Source organism: Triticum urartu, chromosome 4A (genome assembly GCF_056163025.1).
Source record: "Triticum urartu cultivar PI428250 chromosome 4A, HENAU_Tu73, whole genome shotgun sequence".
Lineage (NCBI taxonomy): Eukaryota > Viridiplantae > Streptophyta > Magnoliopsida > Poales > Poaceae > Triticum > Triticum urartu.
In genome coordinates this window covers 161,923,895-161,943,100 of record NC_141876.1, presented here as the reverse complement: position 1 = coordinate 161,943,100, position 19,206 = coordinate 161,923,895, and the positions used below count along the sequence as shown (strand labels likewise).

The 19,206-nt window shown below is 46.8% G+C and overlaps 1 protein-coding gene across 5 annotated transcripts; it reads left to right on the top strand.

Annotated features, from left to right (window-relative positions):
* Positions 1-1,729: 1,729 nt before the first annotated feature.
* On the top strand, positions 1,730-17,350 carry LOC125551447 (putative LRR receptor-like serine/threonine-protein kinase At1g05700). Of its 5 annotated transcripts, none has more exons than XM_087518075.1 (13): positions 1,730-2,046; positions 2,680-3,259; positions 3,345-3,826; positions 4,548-4,686; positions 4,818-4,889; positions 5,295-5,366; positions 5,464-5,544; positions 5,851-6,023; positions 6,139-6,341; positions 6,441-6,567; positions 16,102-16,158; positions 16,295-16,431; positions 16,526-16,663. In XM_087518075.1, the coding sequence occupies exons 1-13, from the start codon at positions 2,031-2,033 to the stop codon at positions 16,559-16,561; spliced, it is 2,175 nt and encodes a 724-aa protein (XP_087374201.1). In that variant the 5' UTR covers positions 1,730-2,030; the 3' UTR covers positions 16,562-16,663. The 5 variants fall into 5 exon arrangements, 4 of the variants coding, with proteins under 4 accessions (XP_087374201.1, XP_048570652.1, XP_048570653.1 ...); XM_048714695.2 differs by having other exon boundaries at positions 1,731-2,046; positions 16,295-16,484; positions 16,572-17,350; XM_087518074.1 differs by having other exon boundaries at positions 1,738-1,844; positions 16,295-16,484; positions 16,572-17,350.
* The last annotated feature ends 1,856 nt before the right edge of the window (positions 17,351-19,206 follow it).

Genomic DNA, 19,206 nt, shown 5'->3' with positions numbered 1-19,206 from the left:
CACAACACGCCGCCAATGGTTGCTGGAGGAACAAGACTTTGGCACCTTCCAAATTTTGAATGTAATTTTCTTATTTTGTAAGGATGTGTTCGTAGAACATGTATACTTAATATATGACCTTAGACCTTTTCACAAAAAAGTGCGTAGAGCACTGTTCTCTTTGATAGAATATTGCGCCATATACCAAAAACAATATTTTTCCCCAATGATAAAACATGTCGTCGAAATTTGATAGGATGGCACAAATTTTAGTTCTACTCACTCCATCTCATATTAAATGTTGTTGCTCAAACGGATGTAGCTAATGTACATTCGTTTGATCGACACTTATGGGACGGAGGGAGTACAAAACACGCATGCACACAAACACACACACTTTTGTAGGGAAAGGGCTTCACGCACATAGTAAACTAAAAAAATTTCGCGCAAACAAAACACACACACATGCAAAATCGATCTTGAGCCCACCTCACTACCCATGTCACCCCCCACCACCACCACAATTGGTCTTTTTTAAGGTTTGTTAATCGATAGGTGGTCGCCTTCGAGGCTATGTGATAGGGAAAAGGGTTACACTCTTCATACTTGTCCAGAGCTTGGAGAGAGTCCGGTGCCTTGACAAAGTCCAACATTTTGTGTGGCGTGATCGTTTATCTTTGTCGTGTTTGTTTGGATCGTCATTCTCTTCTTCCATTTTTTTTCTTTTTTTCTCCATGACGTAGGCGTTGGTGGGTCTCATGTTGAGTTTGGTGTGTGTGAAGATCAACTCATGTTTCCTCCCTAGCAACCTGGTTGTTGCATGCTCATTTGGGTAAACAGTTTGCATGTTGAGAATGTAGCGTCCATTGATTCGGGACGTGAGGGCAGGCGTCTTTTTTGATGATAGCGATGAAGGTCATTATATCTAGATTGTTCAAATAGCGAGTGGCCAAGACTTCGTTTTTTCTTACAACTGTGTCGTCTTCAAAATGAATAATATTTGTTAGTGTTAGCCACACCGTTGGAGAGGACCTTAATGGATCAAATTGCTCTTCATGTTTCTTTCTTAGCTCGTTGTTGATGTCTTTGGCCCATGAGCTTTTGGGTACCTTATATCAACTGTCTAGAACTCTATATTCTTAAAAGAAATATTTTATCTTTATAAGTTATTGGTTGTTGTAGTGCTGATCGGTACATAGCTTTGTTAATGTGAAGCTCCCAGTCTAATTTTAGAGAAGGGTTATGTTTTGCTAAATATTTTAGAAAATGACTAATTCATCTTTATTTTAAAATTGACTCCGAATGCAACATCCACGTCATAACGAAAACTCTTGTAGGATTACATTGAGAATCAATCAAGTCCATTAAATCTGGGCAGGTGGGCCTATAAGTCCTTCATTGAAGAGGCACACCACTTGATAAGAAAAGATGTAACATTGTGAAAATACTTTTTTTTCATGAAAAGCTGTTGTAAAAGAACAAAAAGCAATAATAATTATCATATTAGTGCATTAAAATTAAATATATAACTCTTCAAAAAATTCTACCATCGAGATTACATTAATTGTGCTAGGAAACTACATACTGAAATTTAATATTTAAATTTGTTTATGTGTTTCAGTGATATTTAAACATTGTAACTCTGTCCTTTAAAACTATACAAATTTTATGGTATGTAAATTTTTGAAATAAACTAATTAATACTGGCAGCAAAGTGCGGCTTTATACTAGCTTTATTTTATTATGAAAAATCACTCCCTCGCCACTCCCAAAGACGAACTAGCAGTTGTTCAGAAAAAAGGGGGACGAAGTTGTTCGCTCCGCGATTCCCCACCGCCCATTACGCCGGTGAAGGATGCCCAACGGTGCGTCGCCCCCTTCCGCGCCGGCGGAGACGCTTGTTCGGTGACCGTACCTCGATAGTTGCCATCAGCCCATCACTCTACTCATTATTAATCTGCTGCCATGACGACGCTGCTGCCGCAAACCGCCCGGGCCTCCCGGTCTCCGGTGAGCTCGCAGATACTCGCCTCCGCCGCGCGCCAGGAGGCATGCTTCCTCGCCACGGTCCGTACCCCGGCCCCCGCCCTTTCCTTCAATAAAGGCTCTAAAGTTGCGGGTGCCAGGCTGCCAGTTTAGGGCTTGCGATGGATGCAATGGTATATATGTGAGGATAGTATGCGTCTTTTCGTTTGATTGCTACAGATTAGCGATCTGGCACTCGGATGTGAGGAACATATCATCGAATGATTTCTGGTATAAAGAAAATGTGACGCTCATTGACATTGAGCAGACTGCATATGGAGTCAATTTCAGGCGTATACAAAATTGCAAATACAGCCTTTACAAACAAATTGAGCTTTTGCTAATGGCAATTTTATGGGAGCAGTGTGTTCTCTTGGTTTGTTCCAAGCCTTTGTCTCCAACCCTGTTGCTGCTCTTCAGTTCGAGTAGCAGGGGTGTTTATCGAAATACAAGTTTTGCTACTACATTTGTCACTGATTTGATTTCTTCATCTCCAAGAAGACAAACAAGTCCATTGAAATAGTTATAAAAGAAAAGATCAAAACTATGTTTTCCATATAAAAAACCATGTTAAATCACTGTTTCAGGCATGTCTGGTCTAAGGATATGCAGCACAGCTGCATTCAGATCCTAACATTATTTCATTTTCATATTTTGTTCTTGTTCATTTGGCAGGTTTCATAAGCATCGACTGTGGATATACTGCAAACCAGACCTACACAGATAGCAGGACAGGCATATCATATGCAAGCGATGAGGGTTACATTGATGCAGGACTGATCCACCCTGTTGATAAAAGTAATCTGCAGACTGACCTTGCAGACCGATACCTTAACCTTTGCTTCTTTCCCAGTGGAGAGCGTAACTGCTACACGCTGCGGTTCCTTACACCGGGTGGCAAGTACCTTGTCAGGGCTGCATTTGGCTATGGTGACTATGATAAACTAAACAAAAATCCTACCTTTGATCTCTATTTTGGGGTCAATTACTGGACAACAGTGACCATTGTCAGTTCCAGTACAGCATATGTGTTTGAGATAATTGCCGTGTGCCCTGCCGACTTCCTACAAATTTGCTTGGTGAATAAAGGATCAGGAACTCCTTTCATCTCAGGGCTTGACTTGAGGTCACTGACATCAGATCTTTATCTGGAGGCCAATGTGACACAGTCTCTGGTTTTGCTCAGCTTTTTCCGTGATACAGTTGGTTTTGGGCCCAACCGCTATCACTTTGGGACAAACTATCAGCACATTAGGTAAGCTGACCAAGCATTATTTAATGTTTCCTTCGTTATTGCATTATCTAGAGGTAATCCTGCTCAATGTTCTATTCAATTCAAGGTTCCCAGATGACCCCTACGACCGTATGTGGCAGAGGTATGAAAACGTAGACGGCTGGACAGACGTACCCAACAAATCCAATGGGGAAATAAAAAACTCCACAAACGACAACTATGATGCACCATCTGCAGTGATGCGTAGTGCATCCACTCCAGTGAATGACTCAAGGATGGACTTATCGTGGAGTTCAGATTCTTCCATGAATGTTGGTGTTGACCCCAAGTTCTTTCTTGTACTCTACTTTGCTGAGTTGGAAGCAGTCCAAGAGTTAAGGCAATTTGATGTCTCTGTGGATAAGAACCCATTAGCTTCTGCATTCAGCCCAAAATTCTTGCTGCCTACTGTTCTCTCAGGGATTGTGCAAGGCTCAAACGAGCATAGCGTCTCCCTTGTGGCAACATCAAACTTGGCGCTTCAGCCTTTGATCAGCGCGATGGAGATATACATGGTGCGGCCAGTGAATGAATCTAACTCTTTAGATGGTATATGCTATAGCTCTGATTATTTTTAATACACCATTCATTTGTGCTACCAAGTCTAACTTGGTCAGATGGGCAAAAAGTTAACGTGGTACTTAATTTTAGTGCATGCTATTCTAGTGTAATTTACTAATGTTTGAATTTGATCTTTGATTTATACTTCTAGTATTAGCTTTTGGAATTCGCCAATTTTCATTCTTTCTTCAGTTTGTCTCGTGCAAATCCATGCCTGTGTACTTTTTATAGCATTAATGTTTACAGGATTTGTCAATGCCATTAATGGCCATGTGTCTGTGACAAATAGGTTATTTGGGCAGGGTTAGTTTTGATTTGATGATAATGCTTACAAGATTCGTAGAAAAATGCAAACTAACTTTCTTACATTTGTTCTTTTGAGAACGTGCAAAAAGAAATTGCACATCTTTGCATTAAGTGGCATAAAGCATGGGGTTGGTTGGCTGTGACCTTGTGATAGGAGTTGCACAATTAAGCTCCTTTTGTTCTTGCTACTAGGATTCAAATCAAGTGATGCTTAAAAAATTCAGATGATGTTAAATTCACAAAAGTGAGATCTTATAAATATGTACCTTAATGATAACTGGTCATGTTTAACACATCACACGACCACTGTTCTGCTGAATTTGTTTTCAGAATGCATGACTGTTTGTTTATCTTGTTAAGTCTGACTAAATTGTGCATTGCCTCTTATATTTGGCATCTTCAGCCAACGCTATGATGACCATCCAGGATAAGTTCTCTGTGAAAAAAAATTGGGTGGGTGATCCATGTGCCCCTATATCTTTTGCATGGAATGGCTTGAACTGTAGTTATACTACCAACAGTCCTCCAAGAATAACAGCCTTGTGAGTTCTGATTTCTGAATCAACATAATCGTTCTATATTTGTCTGTCATTTTCTTCCTTTCTTGTACACCAGAAACTGCAGATGAGAAGTTACACTTCTATGGAAGATGATTGTTTCCTTTCCCTTGCAGAAACATGTCATCCAGTGGATTGGTTGGTGAAATTGATGCTTCTTTTGGTCAGCTAACACTGCTCCAACACTTGTATGTTCAAAAAATTGCCATATCAGACTTCCCCAGATAAGAAAGAGCGCATGTGTTTGTAGCTAGTCCGTGAATTACGAGTGCTTGCAGAGTAGAACATGTATGACCATTGATCACTCAATGCTCTGTGCCTTCCAGTAAATTTCGCTAAATAAAATCACCTTACCGTCCCTAGAAGCTACAGACTTGTAAAAGTATTGCTTTCTGTCTGAATTTCTAATCAAACTACGTCAGTCTGGCCATTTTAAACATAGTATAAAACATAAAGCATGGTAAATCTCTAGTTCAGTCATTTTTGTTCTTGAGTTTCAATTATCATATCTTGCATCGAAAGTTTTACTGCTAAAACATGGGCTGCCATACTTCACTTTTATATAAGTATATAATATTGATCTGCATTCCCAGGGATCTATCTCACAACAGTCTGTCTGGATCAATACCTGTTTTTCTTGGTCAAGTGCCAGCACTTCAATTTCTGTATGTGTTCCTGTATTCCTGCTGCCAATCCGACATATTTTTTGCAAACTTTATAGCACAGAACCGTTTCAATCTTTAGTTTCTTCGCCTCTCGCAGGGACTTGTCGAGCAACAACCTCAGTGGATCAATTCCTTGGAGTCTGCTAGAAAAAACTCAGCGTGGGCTTTTGACTTTAAGGTTTGCACATGTTTCGAGTATATTTTTGTACATCATCTCTTTGAATTACTGAATTGGAACATTCTTTGTTCATCAAATTATCTGAATGATACTTACAATAAGTCCAATATGCGATGTTTTGCTGCTGTTGTCAAATAAAAGTGGAAGTACTATTTTGACGAAAGAGGCAATTTAGTAGTTTAGCCAACAGTATTCAAGACAGTGTTTGTGTTTCTCCCCCAAAACAAATTACAGTGATTGTGTTTCTAATTTAATTCACTTCCAGTTACGGTACAATCTTTCACCTATCAGTATTCTGTTTTGCAGGGTCGACAATAACCCAGGCCTTTGTGGAAATAATACATGCAATCCGATTCAGAAAAAGAGGAGGAACAAGACAAAACTACTTCAGATTGTTATTTCAGTAATTGTTGCAGTATCACTACTAGTTCTGGCTGTATTTTTGTTTGTCATTTGGGACAGAAGGAAGAAGAGGCCAGGTAATGCAATTGACAGTACTTCATAAACAGTAGCATTGTTAAGGAAATTCAGTTGCTTGATTGTCCTTCATCCTGGATCTGTGCTATAATACGATTCATGTTTATGCTGCCCCAGATCTGGCTCATTCAACTAATACATTTGAGAACCGGAGATTCACTTACAAGGAACTTAAGCACATCACAAATAACTTCAATAGTGTAATTGGAAGGGGCGGGTTTGGCCTTGTCTATGTTGGTTGTTTGGAGAATGGTGCTTTGGTTGCTGTGAAGATGCGGTCAGAAACATCTTCACAAGGGAATACAGAGTTTTTGGCCGAGGTATATCTACATTATTTGCTCAGCTTAACAAATTAGTGGCTATGTTGCACGTATCGTATACATATTGCAGGCTCATCAATTATCATATCCATATTGCAGGCTCAGCACCTGGCCAGGGTTCACCACAAGAACTTGGTCTCCTTGATTGGCTATTGCAAGGACAAGAAACATTTAAGCCTTGTCTACGAGTACATGGATGAAGGAAACTTAGAGGACCGTCTCAGAGGTTTGTAAATTTGCCCACGTATATCATGTTGCGTAGTGTAAAATTAAGTTTGACGTAATTGTTAAGCATGTTCTGCTCGAGTAAATTTCAGCTAATAGGCATACCTTGTAGTTTTTCGTCGGAAAAAAAGAACTTTCAGATGCTCCGAGGTCATCACATTTGATATTAAACAGATGATACAGGCTCAGGGGTATTCATGACCCAAAAAGAGAGCTGGTTGTACAATGTGCGGCAATGCTTGGTCTCTTTCCAAAAGAAAAAAAAATCAATTATGGTTGAGTCTTATTGTTATGACCGGCCAGGTCTATGGCCGCAGGAGGCCCAACAGGCAGGCTTAGGCCCGCAAGTTATCTTAGTTTTATTTTCAGATTATGGTTATATATACGAGCTGTAAGACTATTTTGGGAATTAAGCAATAAGACTATTTCTATTGCCCGGCTCCCAGAGGAGCCGGAAACCCTAAACCCTAGCCGCCTCCTTCTCTCGCCGCCGCCGCACCGCGCCAGGACGGCGCCTCGCCGCCGGCCGCCGCGCTCAAGCCCTCGCCCTTCCCCCTCCTTTCCCTACTGTCTCCGGCCAAGACCGGGCAGAACCCTAGCCGCTAACACCTTGGTATCAAAGCATTCCAGGCCCTCAAGGGGGCCCTCACGACGGGACCCGTACTGCAGATGCCGGATTTCAACCCTCCCTTCACCGTCGACTGCGACGCTTCCGGTGCGGGGTTCGGTGCGGTCCTACACCAGGGCGAGGGACCCCTCGCTTTCTTCAGCCACCCCTTTGCCGCACGCCATCTCAAGTTGGCGGCGTATGAGCGTGAGCTCATTGGGTTGGTGCAGGCAGTACGCCATTGGCGGCCCTATCTTTGGGGTCGCTCTTTCCGGATCCGCACGGACCATTACAGCCTCAAGTTCATGCTGGATCAGAGGCTCTTGACGGTGCCCCAGCACCAATGGATCAGTAAACTCTTTGGCTTTGACTTCACCGTCGAGTACCGGCCGGGTCGCCTTAACACCGTCGCCGACGCCCTGTCTCGGCGTGACGCCGATGTGGACGACGGTGCGGCGGAGGGGGCAGCCTTGTGCATCATCACCGGGCCCTCCTTCGCCCTCTACGCCGACATCCGCCGGGCGACCGCTGCCGCGGCCGACTCCCTCCTCCTGCAGCAACAGCTAGCGGCGGGAGAACTGGAGGAGCCGTGGCGCCTCGCCGATGGCCTGCTTCTCCATGGGCGCCGGGTCTTCGTTCCGGCGCACGACGATCTTTGCCAGTAGGTGCCGCGCCTCGCTCACTCGGCGGGCCATGAGGGAGTGCAGAAGACGCTCCATCGTCTCCGCGCCGACTTCTACATTCCTGGGGATCGGGCCCTGGTCCGTGATTGGGTTCGGTCGTGTGTGACGTGCCAGCGCAACAAGACGGAGACTCTATGGCCGGCTGGCATGCTTCAGCCCTTGGAGGTCCCATCTCAGGTTTGGGCGGACATCTCCATGGACTTCATTGAGGGCCTCCCCAAGGTGGCGGCAAGTCCGTCATTCTCACGGTGGTCGACCGCTTCTCCAAGTATGCTCATTTCATCGCGCTTGGCCATCCATATTCAGCGGCATCTGTCGCACGGGCCTTCTTCGATGGCATTGTCCGTCTCCACGGGTTCCCTTCTTCGATCGTCAGTGATCGGGACCCCGTGTTCACGGGACACGTGTGGCGTGACCTTTTCCGGCTGGCGGGCGTGAAGCTACACCTAAGCACCGCCTTCCACCCTTAGACGGACGGCCAGTCTGAGATCGTTAACAAGGTGATTGCCATGTATTTGCGTTGTGTTACGGGTGATCGCCCTCGCGCATGGGTGGACTGGCTTTCGTGGGCGGAGTACTGCTACAACACCTCTTATCACTCCGCCCTCCGTGCTACGCCCTTTGAGGTGGTGTATGGCCGGCCACCCCCGCCGATCCTTCCGGTTGATCCGGCCTCGGCACGGACCAAGGTAGCCGGGGCTCTTCTGAGGAGCCGTGATGAGATGCTCGCGGAGGTCCAGCAACGACTCCTGCAGGCCCAGCAGTTGGCCAAACGTTACTATGATGGCCACCATCGCGAGGCGGAGTACGCGGTGGGTGATTGGGTATGGCTGCGTCTACTTCACCGCTCTACGCAGTCCTTGGACCCACGCGCGAGGAAGAAGCTCGGTCCTCGCTATGCCGGTCCCTTTGCGATCCTGGAACGCATTGGGAAAGTGGCTTACCGTCTGCAGCTTCCGACAGGCGCGCGGATCCATGATGTCTTCCATGTCGGGCTGCTCAAGCCATTTCGCGGCGAGCCACCCGCGGCGCCGCCGACCCTTCCACCGATCATGGACGGGCATCTCCTTCCTGAGCCAGAGAAGGCGCTGAAGGCTTAGCTGCGCCGAGGCTCCTGGTACGTGTTGATCCGGTGGACTGGACTACCAGAGGAGGACGCTACTTGGGAGCAGCGCGAGGAGTTCCGCCAGCACTACCCCGACTTTCAGCTCGAGGACGAGCTGTTTGCGCAGGCGGGGAGAGATGTTATGACCGGCCAGGTCTATGGCCGCAGGAGGCCCAACAGGCAGGCTTAGGCCCGCAAGTTATCTTAGTTTTATTTTCAGATTATGGTTATATATACGAACTATAAGACTATTTTGGGAATTAAAGCAATAAGACTATTTCTATTGCCCGGCTCCCAGAGGAGCCGGAAACCCTAAACCCTAGCCGCCTCCTTCTCTCGCCGCCGCCGCACCGCGCCAGGACGGCGCCTCGCCGCCGGCCGCCGCGCTCAAGCCCTCGCCCTTCCCCCTCCTTTCCCTACTGTCTCCGGCCAAGACCGGGCAGAACCCTAGCCGCTAACACTTATGCTCCCGCAAACATTTTCCAAACTCTTAAGAAGGAAGCAAGTTCTACTTATGTTTCCTTGTGTGACCAGACATGGAAGATGGAATGGACCCCATTCTCATGCAGGACTCTTTGACCACCAAACAAATCATTTTCCAAAATGTTTCTTCAGCATATAATATGAAATGCATGATTTCTTAAATAACATCAACTGAACTTGGTTGGTTACACCAATATTTTCTTATTTGAGAAATGCAAAAGCTTTGTGTTCTATGCATCTTACATTCTTAAGAAGTTGGTCCTGATTCTCTCAACATGCAAAGTGTCCACCTCAACATCCCACTAAGCAATGCATTTAAGTCATGCACACATGCCATATCAACAAGCATACAATCAAACACCCTATACATGCCCGATGCCACATCAATTTTTCCTCTACTCATGCAGCCACGTCATCTTTTTTACCATTCACTTCACGCCCATACACTCAACCATCGATCATGTGTTCCTGCTTGCCTTCCCATACTTCTTGCACATTTTTTTAGCAAACCGTACTTCTTGCACATGGGTTGATGCATTGATAGAATAAGAGTATGTACAAGCTGAAATGGGACACCCAAGATTACAGCATGACACCCCTAGCCTCTAGGCACCACCTCAACTGGCAGCAAAGCCGCAAGACCTTTCACGCCAGCTGCCACCCATTGTCGGGCTTCCGACTTGATCGTGTCAAGGAAGGAAGGCATGCTAAGTTGAGCATTGTCGAAGATGATCACGTTGATACACCAGGCCACTAGCATGATGGCCGAGGCCATGCCCTTCCAAGAAGAGGTCGGAACGGAGCGACACGTCCGAAGCCACCAGTCCGCGAAGTCGTCCTCTGCATCTGGATGGCTCGCCGTCAAACGCAGCCAGGAAAGGGCCTCGTGCCACACTAAGCACGAGAAGGAGCAGGCAGTGAGGTGATGAGCCATCGTCTCCTCCGATTTATCACATAACACACAACATGGTGTGTGCTAAAGGCCTTGGCCCGCTAGGCGTTTAGTAGTCCAACAACGATCCTGAGGGGCGAGCCAGATGAAGAATTTGATCCTCAGGGGAGCCCAAGACTCCTAGTTTAACTTCCAAGGGCTCGAACCGACGACCCCCTAAAACATGCTGTCATAGCAGCTCTTGGACGTGTACTGGTAATCATGGGTCCAACGCCACTGCAGGACATCCGAAGAGGTGGAAAGCTGCACCCGGCTCACCATCCTCCAGACCTGGATGTACCACCAAAGGGCCAGAGGGCTAAAGGCTCCCTAATGTCCGTGATCCATCAGCAGCCAGCGATAGCCTCGTTGACGGTCCGCCACTCCGTGGTGCGGCCCGAGACAAACTTAATGAGTTCAGGCACAATCCCTGAGTTGGCGTGGCCGTCGAGCCAACGGTCCTCGAAGAATAAGGTAGAAGTTCCACTGCGAACCACCATCTTTGTGGATGCGTAGAACACCCCATGCTCCTCGCGGGAGAATTGCATATCGAGGCCCCTCCAAGGGCGGAAGGGGTCGGTGTGCATCCTCCAGAACCAAGGATCCGTAGGCTGATCGTAGTCCAGCCAAGGTCTGAAACACATAAGCCCCTCAGGCAGAGTGGTCTGCACAACTTGAACAAGTTGATGTGGCAGTGACTGCCCTTCGTAGCTGCCCTACCCACCCAAAGGAAACCCCTAAGGATTTTGTCAACCTGCTTTTTGGTCGTCTTGTTCAAGCCTAGGACCATCATTTGATGAAGGGGCATGGTAGCCAAGACCAACTTGACCAAGGTTAGATGACCCCTTTTGCCATCATGGATACCCTCCACGCGGGAAGGCGATTCGCGATCTCGCCGGCCAAGGGCTGGACCGCCACACCCGACAACTTTCGCAGAGCGAGGGGGATCCTAAGGTACTTGATTGGGAAGGTAGCAAGCTGGCACTCCACAACCGATGCCACCTCTAGGGCCTCCTCGTGAGTGTTAAGCTTCATGCTCTAGCCAACGCAGCCGAAAGTCCGAACCGATGGAAAGGGCTAGGCAATCCACATATACACTTCAACCCCCCCTCTCGCGTGTGACGCGGGAAGTTAACACGTGGATAGACTCAAAGATATAGCTCAAGAGGCCTATACGTGGGCAGTGTTGAAGTGTATATGTGGATTGCCTAGCCCTTTCCATCAGTTCATACTTTTGGTTGTGTTGCCCAGTGCATGAAGCTTAACATGGTATCATAGCCCAAGGTCTTGAGTTCAAGTCTTGCCTTACGCAATTTATCCAATAAATGTTGTCCCCCCCCCCCTTTGTGTCCACGTATAAACCTCTTGAGCCATACCTCTGAGTCTATCCACGTGTTGACTTTTCGCGTCACACATGAGGGGGTGTTGAAGTGTATATGTGGATTATCTAGCCCTTTTCATCAGTTAAGACTTTTGGTTGCGTTGGCTAGTGCATGAAGCTTAACATGGTATCGGAGCTAAGGTCTTCCCCCGCTTCCACTGCTGATGGGTGAACTGTTTAGGTGCATACAACTTGCAACCAAAAGGTTCAGGGTTCAAAACCCAGTAAACGCAATAAAGAATTGCGGCCTTCCCCGGCCCGCTACCCACATCATAACTCCAAAGGAGCATAGACATGAGGAGGAGTGTTGGAGTATAATGTATGACCCTTTAGCACAGTTTGGACTTTTGGTTGCGTTGGCTAGTGCATGAAGCTTAACATTGTATTGGAGCTAAGGTCTTGAGTTCAAGTCCTGGCTTTCGCAATTTATCTAAAAATTGTCGCTGCCCCCCTTTGTGTCCATGTGTAGACTTCTGGAGCCATACCTTTGAGTCTATCCACGTGTTGACTGCATGAAGCTTAACAAACACAAAAGGGAGCAACAACAATTTTTAGATAAATTGCGAAAGCCAGGACTTGAACTCAAGACCTTAGCTCTGATACCATGTTAAACTGCATGCACTAACCAACATAATCAGAAGTCTTAACTAATGGAAAGGGCTTGGCAATCCACATATACACTTCAACAGTAAGAACAACCAATGGGAGACACTGAGCACTTTGCAGAATTGGTGTGCAACCTAGAAGTGTGCCCAAAAAGCACGAGCGAGCTACGAATGACAAGCAGTTCCTATCTATCCGGATGACGGAAGATAACGACTCGTCAATGTACAAAAAGATGCATGTTGTAGTTGTCAGGTCGACGGGTGCTAAGCGACGAAGCAATCCAACTTCCTTGGCCTTGGCCATCAACCTATTGAGTCAATCAGACCCTTGTGGTGCCAAACCGGCGGGCCCGTCTCTCCGTTGACCATCACCCTCGTCCTACTAGAGGATAGCATAATGGCAATCCACTTGCGGAAACACAGGCCAAAGCCAACCCCGCATAGGACCTCAAAGAGTAGCGGCCACGACACTGAATCGAACGCATGACCCATTCAAGCTTAACCATGGTGTTTGGCTCTCCCAACCGATGTAGGTATCTCACCATCTGTTCAGCCAACATGGAATTATCATGTATGCAGCGCCTCGAAATGAACACGCATTGGTTCTCCTCTACCAACGCCCCCAATCTCCACGAGAACCTAACAGCCGAGACTTTGGCCACCAACTTGGCGAAGATGTGAATGAGGCTGATGGGGTGGTAATCCTTCAAGGAGAGGCATCCGATCTCTTGGGTAACCGGATTACAAGGCCTGATCCAAACCCTGGAATCCTCGCCCACAAAGAGAGTGCAGCTTGGCGAAGGCGGCCAGGACATCGGCCTTCACAATTCCCCAGCAAGACTAGATGAACTCCGCATGAATTCATCTGGTCCATGTACCTTCCCACGTGGCAACTGACGCACCACCTCCCAGACTTCCTCCATAAAGGGTCCTTCGTAATGGGCGCATCTAGGTCGGCCATGTCCTCCGAGTGTGAGCCTATAAGTCCAGGTTAAGCGAGAACTCACGTTGCTCGAACGTACCAAGAAGCGAGTTTAAGTGCTGAAAGGAAGCCTCGGCCAGGGCCGCATTGCTGGAAACCATCATGCCATGAACTGTTAGGTTATGGGCTACCTTCTTCTGCTTCCTGTTGTTTGGCGTCGCCCTCGCCCAATCAGGAAATCTCCAAGCGCTGTCGAGCCATGGCGCACTCCATCGAAGCGAGCCCTTGGTATGCATGCTTAAGCTTAGCACACAGCTGACGCTAGGGATGTCAACCGGGTCCCGTTTAGTCCCGTTTAAAGTCCACTTATGATATGATAGTTTAAAAAAGTGTTTTGTTTGTTTGAGGAAAATGAACTATCAAGCTAGCAAAAATTGACTAAACGGGATTGCGGACGCCATTTATTTGCCACTTACATCCCTAGCTGACGCCCGAGCTCCGAGAGCTACCTCGACTCCATAGACACATCAAACCGAAAAATGAGCTCACGAGCCAGCATGGGATGGAGCTTGACTCGTCCCACCTGCCTGTTGCTCGAACTCATCAAGCGATGAGTTGTGCTCTTGAGCTGAGCGACGAGCCTCTGGAAGGGTCAGCCTCATCGGCCATGAGCGCCCAACCTTCCATGACCTTCTCCCCAAAGCTGCCCCGCTTGACTGAGAACCTCTAGAGCTAGAATCGCCGACGACACGGGGTGTGTGGCGTGCAATCTAGGAGGAGGGGGTAGTGGTCGGAGATGATTGTGGAGAGGTAGAGGAGTGAACAACAGTGGTGAAACTCCTCCCAGTCGACGGTGCAAAACAAGATTGACCAAAGTGGGAGCACCATGCTTGTTAGATCACGTGTAACGCCGACCGTGGAGGTACATCTCCTTAAGCATACCATGATTGAGGAATGAACAGAATCACCCCATCATATGCGGCAGTGGAGGTTGTCATTACTCTTGTCCTTATCACGATAGATCTTATATTGAAATCACCGCAAACCACCCAAGGGCCCGGCCGTGCCACTCGCACATCTCCCATCTCGTCGAGGAAAGCGATCTTGGGCGCGTCCTCCTGCGGTCCATAGACGCAGGTCAACCACCAATGGTCCCCCATGAGGGGGAAGACCAGATCCATGGCACAGTTGTCGAACAAGTGAACATGTGCACACACGCATTACCACCGTCAAAGCAACTAGGTCTCCTGGCCTCCCATTTCGGCAACTTCTGGTCTCCTGGCCTCCCATTTCGGCAACTTCTGGTCTCACACACCACGCAGCGGCGACCCCATGTGCCGGCGAGGCAAGTGGCGAAGATAGTGAAGGTCAAATCCGTCACCGGAGCAGCTTAGATCTTTTCCCCTCACTCATTGATTCTTGGTAAGTGGTAATCTAATAATCCTGTCTACATCATTAATTTGTTCTAGACCGTACACTGCTCTCTAGGTTTATCGAAAAAGGCTTTCGCCCCGCTTTGTATATAAAGCAAAGATCATCAACAACCCGATACAAACGCACGCCACCAGAACACATGCACATACCCAAGGCAGGACACATAGGCGCTGAGGGCAGCAACACCTCCCCTAGCACTACATGAGCAACCGGGGGCCTCAACCGTGACTACGCCACCGCAAAGAGATGCAACTACATACGACGAACCGTGGGCCTCCAAGGCGGTGCCTTCAGGAAGGTTACGACACCGAAGCGCCGCCACCACCCAACCCAAGGATCAGAGTTTCCCCTGGAGCAACACGATGGGCAATGAGAGCCGCGTCGACGACTTCAAGAAGGGAACGAGCTTCGCCGCCGCCGGTCCGTCCGAAGATAGAACAGGTTTTCACCCCGGCCAGTATTCACCGCCACTGAACGTCACACCCCGGCTACCACGCCGCCCACACGGCCATAGCCACCGGGCAACACCAAGCCCGGGCTCTGCCCAAGAGCACCGTGCTACCACCACCAGGGCCGCCGCCCCGGCCTCCAAGACCTTGACACCAGGGCCACTGCTCTCTAGGTTTGAGAACCACATAAGCTCAATCTAATTTTTTTTTTGAGGATTTTATTCTGCACTACAGATTTGTTCTATTCAGTATGTACTGTATACGTTATTTTGCAACTAAGATGGGCAAAATCAACATAAATTTGTTTGAAAGCTATAAATTCTAGCTTGTTGCGGTAGTATAAAATTTCTTGTCTCCCCTCCCCCGCGCGAAATTCCTACTTACCTCCGCCACTGACCAATACCCCTGTTTCGAGAGCCGGCAAGCAGAAATAATCATCAAAATCCATGCATAAGGCTTCCATAACCAATACAGAGGACACATCCGACAACTTAGTCTCCTTGAGACACAATAGATTTGCCAGTCGTAGCGACAAGGCTCCTAACACCCATGCGACAGGCCCGATCATTTAGCCCCGACACATTCCACACTGACTTCTTAAGGTCGTTCGGCATTGAAACACAACGGAACACCTGCACGGACCGTGGAAGTCAGACTGCAATGGGACCACCTCCAACCTGCCCGACATCCGCTGAGCCACCACAAAGTGATCCTAAGGACCAACCGTACAGCTCTGCCATAGCCTCGATCCTGTTGTCACTTGACAGGAGCTCAAACATCCGGTGGTAACTTAGTTCGCTGAAAAGCTCAGACTGAGCGAAAGGGTTACATACTTACATGTGATATAATACTTCATCAGGTTACCAGGTCTACTAATTTCTCTTATTTATTAATTCTTTATTTATGTATGTATTTTCTATTTATCTTGCCCACAGGTCAAGAATCCCTTAATTGGCTGCAGCGCCTTAAAATTGCATTGGACTCTGCTCACGGTACGCAGCAAGTATAAATAAATTTTGCAAATGTTGGATGTTGTCCATATGTGTATCCAAACGTTTTCTCTTTGATTTTGAGTTGTGATAGATCATCTATGCACTCTAACTTAAATTATCTATGCAATTCCTATAGGACTGGAGTACCTACACAAATCTTGCAGCCCGCCATTGATCCACAGAGATGTTAAGACCGGGAACATCCTTCTTACCACAAATCTCCAGGCCAAGTTATCAGATTTTGGGCTGACAAGGGCTTTCAGCAGTGAAATGGTAACACACATGACCACCCGACCTGCTGGTACCCTCGGATACCTGGACCCGGAGTATGCATGTTTTGACCCTAGTTTTTTCACATTTCTTGTAGAATAAACTGAGTTCTGAGAAGTCTGATGTGAGTTGACCCTGAACAGGTACTACGCCACCTCTCATCTCAGCGAGAAGAGTGATGTGTACAGCTTCGGCGTGGTCCTCCTGGTGCTCATCACAGGCCAGCGAGCGATCATCACCATTAGCGACACAGAGAGGAATAATATCACTATTTGGGCGCGCCACGGGCTGTCTGAAGGTGACATTGACAGCGTGATCGACCCGAGGATAAGAGGGGACTGCGACATCAACTCCGTGTGGAAGGTAGCGGAGCTGGCACTCCAATGCACTCAGCACACGGGGCGGGACCGGCCAACGATGACGGAGGTCGCGGAGGGGATCAGCGAGAGCTTGCAGCTGGAGACCTCGTCGCGATCCATGAGGTGCAGCTCGAGTGGGACAGGCGGTTCAGCACTCGCTGACGGCGAGCCTGTTGGTGCGCTTGAGACGGAACTGATTGGAGAAACATCAGCGCGTTGACTTTCCTGGATTAGAGGTTTAAGCCAATATTGCTGATATAGGAAAACATGTAGGCTTGAGACGTAGTAACTGATTGGTGAGCTTGAATAAAATAGGTGCTACGAAGGTTTATAGCAACCAATGCAAAGTGGCAAGAAGACTTAACAACTAATCTCCCTAGGCTAAGTGCAAGTGTATTAGGGCATGTATAATGGTGTCATATGGATACATATGTCCCATGACAAAAAATAATTTGAGGCACCTACATTAAATTTTTCTCTCCAATGCAAGCTATCATTAATGGGCCTCATTAAGAAATAAAAAATACAGACTAGTACACATGCATCTCTACTTTTCACTTCAACCTTTTCAGCCTTTATCATCGGACCACACCTTTTCTCTTCAAGCACCCGCCTCATGAAAAGGATCCCGCTTTTCTATCCGAACCTACTTTACGCCATATCCGATCCTACATGACATGCGAGGCATCACCTTGAGGCTATGCATTGTACATGCCCTTATTAGGCTTGGCAACTAATCTTCCTCATGCGTAGATGCTTAGGGTTCTCCCAATGCAGGTTTCTTAGTATTGGTTTCGTAGGTATTTTACTGAAGTGGCATGGTAGTTGACGAAGAGAGAGAAACGGGTTCCTCTTGTTTCTTTCCCAAACCCTAGGCGGCTAGGCCAAACTCTCCCCTTCAGGTTTCGCCGGCGAGCCTGTGGATTCGTCCCTCTCTGCTTGCCGCTCCGGCGATGGTGATGGGGAAGAGAATTCCGGTGCCTCCGCTCCGTTTAGTAGTTTAGGTTAGGGTTTTCTAGTCCTCGCAGGTGCGGCGCCGGGGCCGATGGCGGTGCTTTTTCTTTGAGTTTGTTTTTCAGGCTTTGATCCTCCCCAAGTTTGTCAGTCTGGACATAGTCGGCGGAGCTCTGACATAGATTCCTGCCGTCTTTTTGGGGTGATGGGATTAGGGTTTCTCATCATGCGGTGAGAGTTGGTGTCAGGTGTTTTAGATCTATGCAAGGTTTCAACGACGACAACCATAGCTCGAGGGCAATGGTCCTTAGGGGCACATGCACAGACTTCCTGGCTATCATCGTCAAGATCAAGTCTCGGTAGGGGAACGGCGACAGCGACACGTGGGTCGTTCTGGCGACAGTAGTGTTTGTTTGGCGGTCACGAAATCTTGATGTAATTTTTATTTTGTTTGAGATATTTTGTACTTTCGGTAATTTTTTATAATAGATCTGATCATTTTCGCAAAAAAAGAGAGAAAAGGAGGTTGTAGCTTAGCTAACATACAACCCTTGCATGTGATCAAAAGAGAGAAAATCTGCTAGCTCAATCACATGTATGCATGAGCCCAAAATCATTAAATTTTGATACAACCCTAAGAAACAATGCATTAGAGTAAGTCTAATAAGGTATAGTGAGCATGCTATAAGGATTAAAATATGGGTTGGAGATGAGAGAAGAGGAGAGAGGCGGAAAGCAGACTGTAGATTAACAATCAACTGTAACAGGGGCTTTAAGAAATATTGTGAGAGTCTAAGGTGGGTCATTTATTAATAAAGTAGCAATTCTTAATAACTAGTTAGTACTATGCATGTTAATTATTAGGTCAGCTATATATATAACGCGACAACCTCGTATAGCCGATTGTTGGCTATACTATTAACCATGCTCTTAGGCTTGTTGTCCTTTAGGCAGTGGCGGAATTAGAACTTTTGCGAAGCCTGAGCGAGCTTAAGCCTAAGTGCCCAATCTAGAATCAAAATCAGGTATTCAAATATTCAACATATCAAATATCTTCAAACATTCGAAGAAGCCCAGGTAAAAATGCAAACATATTGTAGTCATACAAATGCAAACATATGGTAGTCATACAAATGTAATTTTAAAGTCAAAAAATATATAATATAGCAATATTTGGTTCATAGACCACAATAGAGTTGATACTTGGCAACAAAAGTCATACAACCAAGACATGCATTGAACCAAATTTGCCATGTTACCATCAAAATTATAGACATCCAAATTATAATCCAAACATCCTTGAAGAAACTACAAGATAAGAAATTTGTAATTCATGAAAATTAAAAGTTGTGATTTGTGAGTATATTTAAATTTTGAAGTTAACATTCAACTATTAGAACCTTTTCTTTCGAAAAGGAGGTCAAAACCCCTAACATCTCCATCCAAGATTCCAAGGACACACATA

Excerpts from the sequence above, each read along its gene's own strand:
- LOC125551447 (XM_048714695.2), top strand. Across the intron at positions 4,687-4,817 it reads CCTCCAAGAATAACAGCCTT|AAACATGTCATCCAGTGGAT; the intron begins GTGAGTTCTGAT and ends TTTCCCTTGCAG. Across the intron at positions 4,890-5,294 it reads CTAACACTGCTCCAACACTT|GGATCTATCTCACAACAGTC; the intron begins GTATGTTCAAAA and ends CTGCATTCCCAG.